General features: G+C 37.1%; 1 protein-coding gene across 1 annotated transcript; it reads right to left on the bottom strand.

Moving 5' to 3' along the window:
- Positions 1–7,278: 7,278 nt before the first annotated feature.
- LOC113334387 (ankyrin repeat protein SKIP35-like) lies at positions 7,279–12,232 on the bottom strand. The gene is made up of 4 exons (XM_026580650.1): positions 12,013–12,232; positions 10,741–11,856; positions 9,800–10,232; positions 7,279–8,400 (listed from the first exon to the last, which is right to left on the bottom strand). The coding sequence occupies exons 2-4, from the start codon at positions 11,445–11,447 to the stop codon at positions 7,558–7,560; spliced, it is 1,983 nt and encodes a 660-aa protein (XP_026436435.1). The 5' UTR covers positions 11,448–11,856; positions 12,013–12,232; the 3' UTR covers positions 7,279–7,557.
- Between the last annotated feature and the right edge of the window lie 273 nt (positions 12,233–12,505).

Genomic DNA, 12,505 nt, shown 5'->3' with positions numbered 1-12,505 from the left:
TTTCCGAGTCAGATGAGTCAGATCTGACTCAAAACAAACATATCGACTCAGATTCAGATGAGTCAGGTGATTTCACTCAGATCCAGATGATTCAGATCCAGACGACTCAGATGAGTCAGGAGTAAACAAACATGGTGTAAGTCCCGTGGTTTTTCTGCATTTGCAGTTTCCTCGTTAACAAAATTTCTGGTGTCTGTGTTATTTATTTTCCGCATTATATTTGTTCATATAATTGAAATATCACAGGTTGTGCATAGTTCAATCAGTTGATAAATCCGACCTTGTTTGTTGGATATAACTTGATTGACACTTTGGCATTGGTCTTTGGTACCGTCCAAGTTATTTCTCTTATCAATCAGGCTCACGGATTTTTATATGTTCGATTTGCTGATTGGATTAGGAAATAGAGATAAAGCTCTTTGATATATCTCTTGATTGAGCTCGCTTTTAAGTTGGTGCTCTCGGAATTATATTGGAGTTTATTTCATACAGATTGTCGAACGAATTATTGGGCGTATTTGTTATGCCCCAGCTTTTTCAAAGGTGAACAAGAACCAACTAATAATCCGGTATTATACTCCCAAAGAGCATTCTAGAAATATTAGTCTCACAATAACCTAACTTATTAATAGAAGAAGTTATTGCAGAATCACAAGAGTCTGAGATGAAGAACTGTTGTGAACTTTTTATATCTTACCTATCAGAGATAAATCTCAAGTAAATCTTAGGGAATATTAAACTCAATATGATAGAACAAATAAGATCAGAATACGCAACTACAAAGAAAATAGTTGGATCTGGGTTCACGAAATCCCAAATGAAGTCTTCAAGTCGTTAACCTAATAATGGTTTTGAAAAACTAGGTTAAAGGAGAATCGACTCTAGTTTGGAACTAGGACCGACGGAAGTGTTGGGATTAGGTTTTCCAGTTGCTAGAGTTCTCCCTTATATAACCTTTCAAATGAGGGTTGCTTACTATCAAAGCTAAGATAGCTTAGTAACAAAGCATTCAATATCCATTGTTAGATGAACTCCTGATTTAATAAGATTCAAGCTAAGTATGCTTAAAAATAAAGCAATCAATCTCCACCGTTAGATATACCTTTCTTTTACTGTCTTCCTAAAATGTGGTTCTTACTAGCTAACGTTGGTTGGCAGGTGCTTTGACATTAACTAGTTTACCGTTGTACCTAAAAGCTTTTAGTGGAGGTGCCGTCTTCAGTCGATATAGATACATTTTGGTTCTTCAGTCATTGAAAGCATCTCACATGTGAAGAAGGTATTTATCTTGTAACTCTACGTTACACTAGTTATATGCATGTGTAACTCTCAGTTACACAAGTCAGACACATGTGTAACTCTACGTTACACTAGTTATATGCATGTATAATTTCTAGTTACACTACCCAGATGCATGTGAAATTTTTGATGTCTATATAGTAATTGTTTCTTTAGAAAGTATTCGTACCCAACATGCACATAGTATTTAATATTTTTGTCGAATTGCTTTTTTTTTGGTTGTTTTGATTAAAATGTGTATATATTTGTTAGTGAAGCCAAATATTTTTAACTGTATGCATCCTTGAACTCACATGATTCGTTGATAGCTTTAGATTAACTCATAAGCATAGATCATGCTAAAAGAATCTTGTGAACGTGATACAAGAGTGTTGTAGATATGAATTATTTTTGCAGGTTAGTTTTCATGTACTTGTTATGTACACAAGCTATAGGAAAGTGTAGCTGCTGAATACACATGCAAAATCGCATGTGTAGCTTCTAATTACAGTAGTCAGACACATGTGTAGCTTCTAGTTACACTACTCAGAAGCATGCGTGTAACTTCTAGTTACACTAGCCAGAAGCATGTGTAACTTTTACATATGGATGTGTAACTTCTAGTTACACTAGTCAGAATAGGCCGTTGTATGTTTAAATCTTACTTGTCTTTTGATTTTTAATCAATTATTTTGGTTTAGTTTTTTTTTTTTGCTTTATCTGTACAAATTAATAATCCACTACATGTTTCATCTTCATGTGCAAATATGTATGTGTAACTCCTGGTTACACATGCAAATATGCATGTGTAAATCTTAGCTACACAAATCAGATGCACGTGTAGTTTCTAGTCAAATGCATATGTGGTTTCTAATTATACTAGTCATATGCATTGTTGAGTGTATTGTTCTTTTTATCTCATTAAGATGATTGTTTTTTGTTATTCTCCAGGTTGACGGTAACTTCTACAAAAGGGACTTGAAGAGTTAAGCTTTTGCAAGGTTAACCGTTGTGCACATTAATCTCAAGATTTCCTAGTTTGATATTAAGAAGAGGAACATGCGCCCAATAAATCTAACAGGGTTTAAAGATGCAGTTGATCTTATTTTTTGTTCAACATACATCACAAGTTTTTTTTGGCTCATTTTTCTACACAAATTTGTTGCTTCTTCGATAACAAGAACAAGTAAGAATTAATTAGATTTGTGACATAAAGTAAAAAAAAAAAAAATATCATGCATGACTGTTGTTGTTCTGTTAGAATTAAAACAAGAGCTAGAAAGAATAAGAATGTGTTTGTTTCATGATACAAAATATTACAGTTTGCGTGTAATAACATGTAATCAGTTATTTACTATTAAATGCATGTGTTACTCCTAATTACACCGCTCAGATGCATGTGTATCTAGAAGTAACATGCTAATTGGATGTGTAAGTGCAAGTTACACATGCTAATTGGATGTGTAGACGAGAGTTACACATGCTAATTAAAAGAAGAAAAGAAACTCAGAGCTGGAATAAGCTATATGAATGTGTAACTTCAAGTTACACATGCTAATTAAATGTGTAGAAGAAAGTTACACAAGCTAATTTGATGTATAGATGCAAGTTACACATGAAAATTGGATGTCTAGACGTCAGTTACACATGTTGTGCATCATCACATAACAAAAGTCATCTCACAACAATAAATTATACGATTTTTTTGCAACCAACACAAAGATAACTTTAAAGTCAGACTATATCTTTTTATTATAACCAATTGAATGCTAAAATTACTTATACAAATAACTAGTGTTTCCACTGTAACCAACAAAATGATCAAAGTTTTAGTACAAAATAGTTTGTGCTTACATTGAAACCAATAGAATGATACTTAATCGTGTGTTCATGTTACATAACGTGCTTGGATCGTAATTTTTTCAACTCCGCCAACAATTGATTTCGCTACAATCTCACCTTCATTAGATCCACGGCCACCACCATTACTACCAATGCCACCATCAATACTCCCGTCACCACCACCACCGCCATAAGAAAAGTGAAAACAAGATCCAGAAATACAAGCTAACTTAAAACTTCTCAAATAACATCTTCAAATTAATTTCCTAAATGAAGGAGACAATGAAAATCAGATAAAAAAATATATTATATATATTTATATATATTATCCCTGGAACAACATTAAATTCGAATTAAAATTACAAAAAAGCTTGTAACAATATCAAAATCGAACAAACCGTTAATGTTTGATCTCCTAGGTTTTTGTCTGATTTGATTTGTTTTCTTTGTATGTTTTCAATCTTTTTTCGATGTTGATTTGATTTGAGTACGATCGAATTGTTTCGATTTAGGTTTCAATTTGGGATTTGTATGAGTGGTCGTTTTTTTTCTTTCTGGTCTCGATTTGTTTCTCTCTGATTTTTGAATTGTTTTTCGTAGGATCCATCGTTCTTTTTCCTGGTTTTCTATTGAACAAAGTAATGTTGGAGTTTCTTTAGTGGTAATTTGTCGTTCATAATTAAACTCTGTTGGTGCAACTGTGATTCTATAAGAGCTTTTTTGTTCTATTTATTAATAACCTTGAAGAGGACTAGAGGAGGAAAGTAAACTGTGTATAGTTCCCGAGGAAGAAAGCAGAATGTGTGTAGTTCACGAGAAATAAAGCAAACTGTCAAACCCGGAAACATTGAAAGCCGAGAAATAACCGTGTGGCTAACTACATAGAGATATTCTAAGATGGATTAGCGCCTAATTATACTCGGATGGAGCATCAAAAGACAAAAAAAATTGTAACTGTACTGTGGGGACAGATTGAACTGTATGCCCTGTTCACTTTGTATCACGCGAAAGCTTTGTATCTTAACTAGCCAGAAACTTTTCACTAGGTAAAAATCAAACTGTAGGTGCTAGTAATGCCCTGTTCAGTTGTAGTTAATTTTAAGTAAGTTTGTTAATAGGGTATAATAATGTTGTTAGTTTTTTTTTCCTTTCTTGTGTGTGTGGCTTATGCACAGCAATCTTGAGTATATGAGCCGAGATAAGTCGACAAGCATTTACTAGAGAAAACAGGAGGCTGCGCATGGAACAATTGTTTGCGAAAAAAAGTGCACAAAGACGTAACTTTTTGGAAGTAAACAATTGTGAGTTTAGTATATGTTGTTCGAAAGGAAATGTAAACCTTCCACTACTGTGTGTGATTGTCCGGAATATCTTAAAAATTTGTTGAATTTTAGTGGTGGTGTGAGATCAACAAAGCTTAAAAAAAAATATCAAAGAATACAACTCTTCCTTTGCTTTTACCTCCAGGGGAGCTATAATGGATAACAACGTCAACATAAAAGGTGGCGGCCCATGGAATACACAGTCAGAGTTATCATAAGATGGCTCATCAGTCCCCCCGGAGGGGAAAGAAGCTACATTTTCTCGGATTTATATAGTCGAGATGGATGCACAAACATAGGTTACACGGAGAAAGGATATATTTGTAAGACATGACAACAAAGACAGCTCAGGTGATGGGGATGTAATATCAAATCATTCTACAGATGCTTCCCTGATGGTGAATACGGTAGAAAATTAAACAAGTGGGATTGAAAAAGAAAATGAGAGTGGTGCACAAAGTAGCAAACATGAAAATACGAAAACAGTAATGTAAAATACAGACAATGAAGAGTGGGATATTGATGTGGTAAATAATTTAACCATGATGTTGAATGAACATAATGCATATGCACAAGCATTCACGATGGCTAGAGATCGTCTACGAAAAAAGCCAGTTGTGGAATACCGATTATGGATCATTAGTCGACGACAAACAGATGCTAAACATTTAGTAAAAATAGTTGAGCAGAAATCAATTGAGGGTGAAAGCAAAGCAAATGCTATACTTCATATCCTCCATGAGCTTTAATTCCAAAAAGGGGTGTATGTATGTCCAGAAGTCGCAAAAGGCAAAACTAAACCATGGATACTATCTTCGGAAAATAATCGTTTGGTCCTTTTTTAGGTGGGCCCATATCTGTTTAGTCCTTTAGAGCATCCACAGTGGGCGAGTATAACTAAAAATTTGGGATGAGATCGTGACGCAGTGGGACGGAGTAAAGATCAAATCCCAGCCAAAGATCAAATTCCAGACCATATTTGGTCGCGACCAAATACCAAATCCTAATATAGTCGGGCGTAAATTTAAAGTACGCTTGTTGCTGGGCGTAAATTTAAAGTACGCTTGTTAACGGGCGGAGATTTAAATTACGCCCGATGAAAATTCAAATTAAAAAAAAAAAAAATGAGGCGTAAACTTAAAGTACGCCTGTTGACAGGCGTAAACTTAAAGTACGCCTGGTGATTGATTGGGCGGACATTTGAGATACGTCCGATGAAATTTTTTTGGGGCGGATTTTTAAATTACGCGCGACCAAATTTTAATCGCCACCGTTACGTGACAACACGGACTAAACCCAAAATTTGATCTTTTTTTTGATCTTTGGTTTTGATCGCACCACTGCAGTTGCTCTTAGGAAAACGCCTTTACTGTTTGGTCCATAATTATTTAAAAATATTAAACTGACAAAAATACCCTTCCGTGTTAATTTTTACTTATTTTCTTGTAGCAGTTCATTCCAGAAATGAAGTCCATATAAAAACCTAAAAAAACAGAAATGAAATCCATATAAAAACCTAAAAAAAACAGACTTCATTCCAGAAATGAAGTCCATATAAAAACCTAAAAAACAGACGTCATTCCAGAAATGAATTCCATATAAAAACCTAAAAAACAGACTTCATTCCACAAATGAAGTCCATATAAAAAACCTAAAAAAACAGACTTCATTCCAGAAATGAGCTCCATATAAAAACATATACAAACCAGACTTCATTTCTGGAATGAACTCCATATAAAAACATCAGCAACATCATCTTCATCTTCTTCGACGTCTTCAACAGCAGCAACAAACATCATCATCACGAAAAAACATCAACAAATCATCATCAACACGAAAAACATCAACAAATCGAGATTTCCAACACGAGCAACAAACATAAATCATCATCAACACGAAAAACATCAACAAATCGGGATCTTCAACACGAGCAGCAAACAAATATCTCATCATCTTCGTCTTCAACACCAGCAGAAACATCAAAAACGCATCTTCATCTTCGTCTTCAACAGTAGCAAAGCAATCAAAAACGCATCTTCATCTTCGTCGTTTTCATAATCTTTATACGATTCTTCGTCATCTTCATCTTCAACACCATCATCTTCATCAAAATCAAACACCAGCAGTAAAAACTGAGAAAGAAAATCAAGAACAGAGAAACTAGATCTGAAAAAATTAGGAGAGAGAAAAAATAAAGAGGAGAGAGAATGTAACTCTAAGAATGAGATATTTTTTAGTGATTTTGTCTATATATGTGGTCCCAAAAGGGTATTTCTGCCACCACACAATGACATTCACATCATCCATGACATCATCCTAGGACCAAACCATAATTTTTAGGACCAAACTATAATATATTTTACCAAAAAGGACCAAACAGAAGTCAACTGGACTAGACTCTCTCTAATATATTATTTCTAGGACCTAATGATATTTCCTACTGCTATCTTCTGTATCAACTTCTAGAAGCAATATAAAGCAGCTCTTGGATTGCTATCAGATGACAATGAGTGGCACCTGGGACTAGAAGAAGCAATCCAAGAGCTGATAGAAATGTTGGTGAAATGTTTGTCGTAATGTTGCTCTTCTGTGAGGTAACCGATCCAAAAAATTATGGGATCTAAACTGGAAATTGTTATCTGAGGACATTCAATACCGGGAGAGAAAAAGGTGTAAGAACATGCTTTGAGAACTTGGTGATGCTGAGAAAGTCGCGTGTTTACAGATATATGCAACTAGTATCATTTAAAGACGGATGAATCCTCCGATGGGGGAAGATCCGGATTCAAAGATTCGTTGGGACAAGATGATCCCCGGTGTATGATTCACGATCCGGTTTCCGAAGAATGTGACTTTCAACATCCCAAAGTTATTAAGGGATTATTCTAGTATGCTTATTCCTGGTATGCTCAGTGGTACACAAGAACAAAAAGTAGAGAGAGAGAGGTGAGACTTGGACAAAAATACAGCATGGCTGGGAAGCCTTAAATCTCACATGATACATAACTCGTCACTCGCTCTTGTGCGGCCTTCTAAAATATTATTAATTTTCTGTAAGGGAAATGTGGATGGAGAGATGACTGAAAAGGGGAGAAATTTTGAAGTTGCAATATGCTCAAGAAACATCCTCACCGCCTGTCCGTAGCAAAAATGGTGGAAGATAGTGCTCCAACACAACCAAGAGATCTCTTCCTCCACCTAGACTACTAGCAGAAACATCCCCACATGTTGGCTCACTACTCTTACCTAATCTTCTCGAGGCTTCTACCAGTTGTCCTCTTAGCCTCTGCGATAACAAACGTCCCCCATTCTCAACGCACTCCATGTACAGAGGTAAATAAGTGATGGCCGTTATTAAAGGAGCAGGTAGGTCCCGCAAACATAGGGATACAGGAGACCCACCCCTCCTCAATATCCTCATCATATTCACATAGTGATCCTGTTCACGCCTCAATCCTTCCAAAAATGCAGCCTCTGACCAGTGTTCCCGCAGGAAAGCCCTAAGCTCTGGAGCCACAGCTTCATCGTCGGACTTAGCGATGCTGTCTGCAACAGCATATGTAGCAGCTGGATCCCCGAGAAAGTCTGAGCGCAGAAGAAATGCAACACCATCAAGGGACCCACCACTTCGTTCACCAGCTGCTTTTAGGATCTCGATGCTTAGTGCAGCAAGCACATGTTGAGGAACATGAGGAAGGAGGTACGCAGCAATCCCTACTTGGCTACTGGAGGTAGCAGCTGTGAGTGCAAGGCAGAGCTCCATGTCTCGGCAACCCCGTTGGACAAACCATTGGACCACCTGCATGCAACCCCTCTCAGCAGCTCTCATTAAAGGTCCCAAAAACGCAACTGCATTACCCTCTTCCACCAGACACTCCATTGTACCAATCTTGGAGTAGTGAGAAGCAAAGCCCAAAGCCAGGTCAACATCCACATCCAAGCTGTTCCTTTGAGCAATCTAGGACACACCAAAAGCAAAAGACGATGATATCACATATGTGTTTTTCTGAATAGGCAAACACTAGCTTTCCTATAATTTGAACAACCTACAGCAAATTATCCAGCAAGACATACTTGGCAACACACTTTACTTATGCAGAGAAGCATTTGTTGCTCAAGTCCTCCAGTGAATTTCAGAAAATGGTATAGAGAAGTTAAAATAACTATCCCCTATAAAATCCAAAGTCGACAGAGCTGAGAATGTTAGACAGAAAGTCATTTACATGACTCTCTACGCCCTTGCATATATTTTATGGAGGCATGGGATCATGGATCACTACTGAAGTCAATAAAATCACTTGTTCGCCTCCCACTCATTTCTGTTTTCCCTCATTCTACCGCACTTATTAAGTTTCTTTATACTCCAGTTCTCTCAATTGTGTGATCAATTACTTTATTTGTGATGCTTAAACAACACTTCCTCAGAGACTCTTAATCGTTCGGTTGCCGAAGGGAGAAACCCCAGAAGTGGTGTTTCATGTTATGGGGACATGGAAGACCTGCACATAACCAAAAGCCTTTTCTAAACTTAGCAAACAGCGGCTAGGTAATCTGAAGGCCGAATTCTTTTATTAAGTACACGATATTTTTTCTGCACTTGATAAAATCTTTAATCTAGTATTATTGCTGCTTCTTAAACCAGGAGGTTTCACATTTTTGTGGGGCAATGCGTCTAGGCTTACTACCTTCCATAGGATTTTTTTTTTGTAGTATCTTGTTTGTTTCTGAGCAAGCTGGAAGGTCACGCCTTACCTGGAAGCAACCTACATTTCCTGACATTAATACAGCTCGTCAATAATGAGAATATCTCACCGAACATAGAAGCACTAACCTAGTCCGACCCATCCTTTTCCTGCTGCTAGAACAACCTTAGTTTGTTTTATCGGAAGAGTGACACTTTCTCTGGTAAACAAATGGGTTAAAGATCTCACCTCTCACGCCGAAGTAATGGTATATACCTGATAACTGCTCAAAAAGATCATAATTTAAAATCACCTACCGATACATCAACTCCACTATATGGGAACTTGGTCAAGTCATCATGCAGTAATACGCCTCAAATAACTCATGAAAACCAGGCGAGGCCCGTTTGGTATTCAACCCCAATGACAGCATACACACCCACGTACTCCTTTTACAATAAACTCCAATATGATTCATTGCCTCACTGTCTATGTTGTCTACCAATGGGTATCAAAAACAGCAGTACTTACCTTTTACAGCAATGTCATTAACAATTCAACATAGTGATCTTGTTCTATAGTCTCAGTCTTAAATTACTATAAGAACAGCACCATGACAGCTTGACAAAACGTTCATGTTTGCAAATTAAAAAGTTGAAGTTAAATTAGAATTACCTGCAACAAGATGCGAACAAGCTCTGTACTGCCAAAACGTGAGGCTTCAAGGAAGCACTGGTTGACGTTGTCTGCACCACCCTCCACCAACATACCAAGCAACCCCTGGATTGCAGTTGCCGAAATCCCAGAAGCCCACCCAGGATCAAAAGAGCTAGAAAATAGAGTTAAAGGGAAGCATGCTGCATCAAAAGCTTCAGTGAAATCCTTCCCCGTAAGCTGATTACCAGCAAGATCCAAAAATGTCTTAAAAGCTGACAACTGGAGTTGGATCTCTACTGCAGAACTTTGACTTACTCTATCCCTGCTTCCCTGGCAACGAGAGTGGAATCCTATACATTTCAGAGCCCATTCTGTAAATTTCTGGACCTTTGCGCCAGCTTCTGCTTTCAAAACCTCATCACCATTGCATTCTTGGAGGCGCTCACGTAACCTGAAAAAGAGAGCAGTAACTTCATCAAATTATTTAATTACTCCCATAAAAACTATTGGTTTAATGGACCCTTTAGCATCTTCTGTTTAACTTTGTTGCTCCTAATTAGATGGTACAGTTAGCAGAAACATTAGACTCCCATTTGACAAAATGGTAACAACAATATGCTAAGGAGAAATGTGGGAGGGAAAAACTATTCATTTCAGGCCACCAGCATTTACAAATTTGAATCAACAGTGGTATTATAATTCAAGAAAGCCAATGACAGTGTGCTCACTCTGTAGATATAAAAAAAAGTCTGTTTAATTGAAGTGTCTTGACAATTGGCAAGTTTTGCCGACTTTAATACATATATCACTCTATTTCTTTTGATTCTTTTTTCAATAAAAGGATTCCGCAGAATCATACAAACTATGTTTACCTTGTTTACAATACTGATACAGTGAACCAATGTGTTAAATAATACTCATAGATTCTAGCTCACACAAATGAGATCAACAAGGTTTACCTTTGGGCCATAACAGTTACAGTATCTGCTAAACTCATAGTCCGACTCTGACATGCAGAGACACATGAAGCGAGAAAGGACGTCCGAAGAGCCGCTCTAGTAAAATCATAAGCACCCTGGGAAATAACCTTATTCATCAGACCCGTAATTCCCAGCAACTCTTGCTGGGTGTTCAAGAACCAAATAGAGTCTAACGAAATGCACAAGGCATCATTCAGCGTCTGTGGATCTGCCAACATTATCAGACCATCTGCGAGATCCCAATCATGAGAGCTAACAGCACTCTGAAACATACGCCCTAACTCAATTCTCTCTTGTCTGGATAGTTTCTTATCCCGTCCATTTTTACCCTTTCTACGCAGCTCAAAATCTTCCACTGCCATTCTTTGCTTTAGTTTCGTGGCACTGCAAGCACAAGCCGCAGTAGATGTAATTATCGGGTCTTCTTTACTCAAAAGTGGCGCTTCTCTGGAGAAAACAACATCACCCACTTCACCACCATCTCCTTTATCCGTTAAAAACCCTTCTACTCCTTCTTCGTCTACTACTGATTCTACTTCTCCTTCTCCTTCAACGTCTTTCGGACCTTCAATTTCACAATCATCGGTTTCCATATCTACATCATCACATATAGGATCTCTATAGTTACTCCCTATGCTTACCAATTCCTCACAGTTACCGCTCAATAAGATCATCCCTCCTTCCATTCGCTTACCACCACCACCACCACTTATTTCAGCCTTCCTTTTCAAATATATAAGATCCAAAATCTCAACTCCTTAATTTCCAACCCACTCAATCAACCCAATAGAAAATTCTCAAAATTCGTTTCCTTAATTAGAAAGATGAATTGAATGGCTCTTCATGCAAATTACACCACTGACAATACTACAAAAACCATATTATTCGAGACACCAAAAATTCACTAATCAAATCACAGTCTCCGAAAATATGAATTTGAACGAAATTTCAATTTCTCTCCATCAGTAATACAATCTCCCTCTTTTTATTTCACCTAGTAACCAGACAAACGAACTTAATCTCCCCTAGAGACTCTGGGAGCGATATTTAAAACCCTGGAAACTCAACTTGATCAAATCCAACCAGAAACCTCCCCTGAAATAAAATTCCAAAGATCCAAAATTCTTATCAAAAAATTGATCAATCCATAATTCAACAGAAACATACATCAAAAGAAAAAAAAAATTCTTAAAAACAAAACAAAATGAAATTCATTTCAGAGGGACTGGCAGAGAGCGAAGGATACCCAACCTGGTTTCAATGGGGGAAATGTAGAAAGAGGAAAAAAAGAGAGAGAGAGATATGCAGAAAGAGAAAGAGAGGCTTTTATTATGAAATTAAAATTAATTTATTAAATAAAATCTGGTTAAATTTTGAGTATCTTTTCCTTTTCTTTTTCTTTTTTTCTTTTTTTTTTTCTCTCTTTCTTTTTCTTTTTGGGTTTTTCTCTCCTCTGTAGAAATTTGTTAATGAGAACGATAGATTACAAAGAATACATGGCGTGTTTGGATGTATGACTTTAAGAGATCAACTAAGCAACTTGTGCCACGGACTGGTGTGGTTGATATTTTTCCTGTATGTACATCAATGTAGTCAATTTCGGCCATCTCGGCCGGAATTCCGTCGGAAATTTCGTTTCCGGACCAACGTAACACGAAATGCAACTTTCCGCCGAAACGGAAACTGCCCGGGATGTAATCGAAATTCCGGCCGAGATTGGACATAATAAACCGGAATTCCGGGC

The sequence above is a fragment of the Papaver somniferum genome, unplaced genomic scaffold (assembly GCF_003573695.1).
Source record: "Papaver somniferum cultivar HN1 unplaced genomic scaffold, ASM357369v1 unplaced-scaffold_137, whole genome shotgun sequence".
In the NCBI taxonomy this organism is placed as follows: domain Eukaryota; kingdom Viridiplantae; phylum Streptophyta; class Magnoliopsida; order Ranunculales; family Papaveraceae; genus Papaver; species Papaver somniferum.
The sequence above is the reverse complement of the archived record's forward strand: the minus strand, read 5'-3'. Positions and strand labels throughout refer to the sequence as shown.

Bases quoted from the DNA above. Each gene is read 5' to 3' on its own strand.
- LOC113334387 (XM_026580650.1), bottom strand. From the start codon at position 11,447: ATGGAAGGAGGGATGATCTTATTGAGCGGTAACTGTGAGGAATTGGTA. The intron at 10,233-10,740 runs GTAAACCTTGTT...TCTCTTTTTCAG, and splicing joins GTAACTGTTATGGCCCAAAG to GTTACGTGAGCGCCTCCAAG. The intron at 8,401-9,799 runs GTAATTCTAATT...GGTGTGTCCTAG, and splicing joins TTGTTCGCATCTTGTTGCAG to ATTGCTCAAAGGAACAGCTT.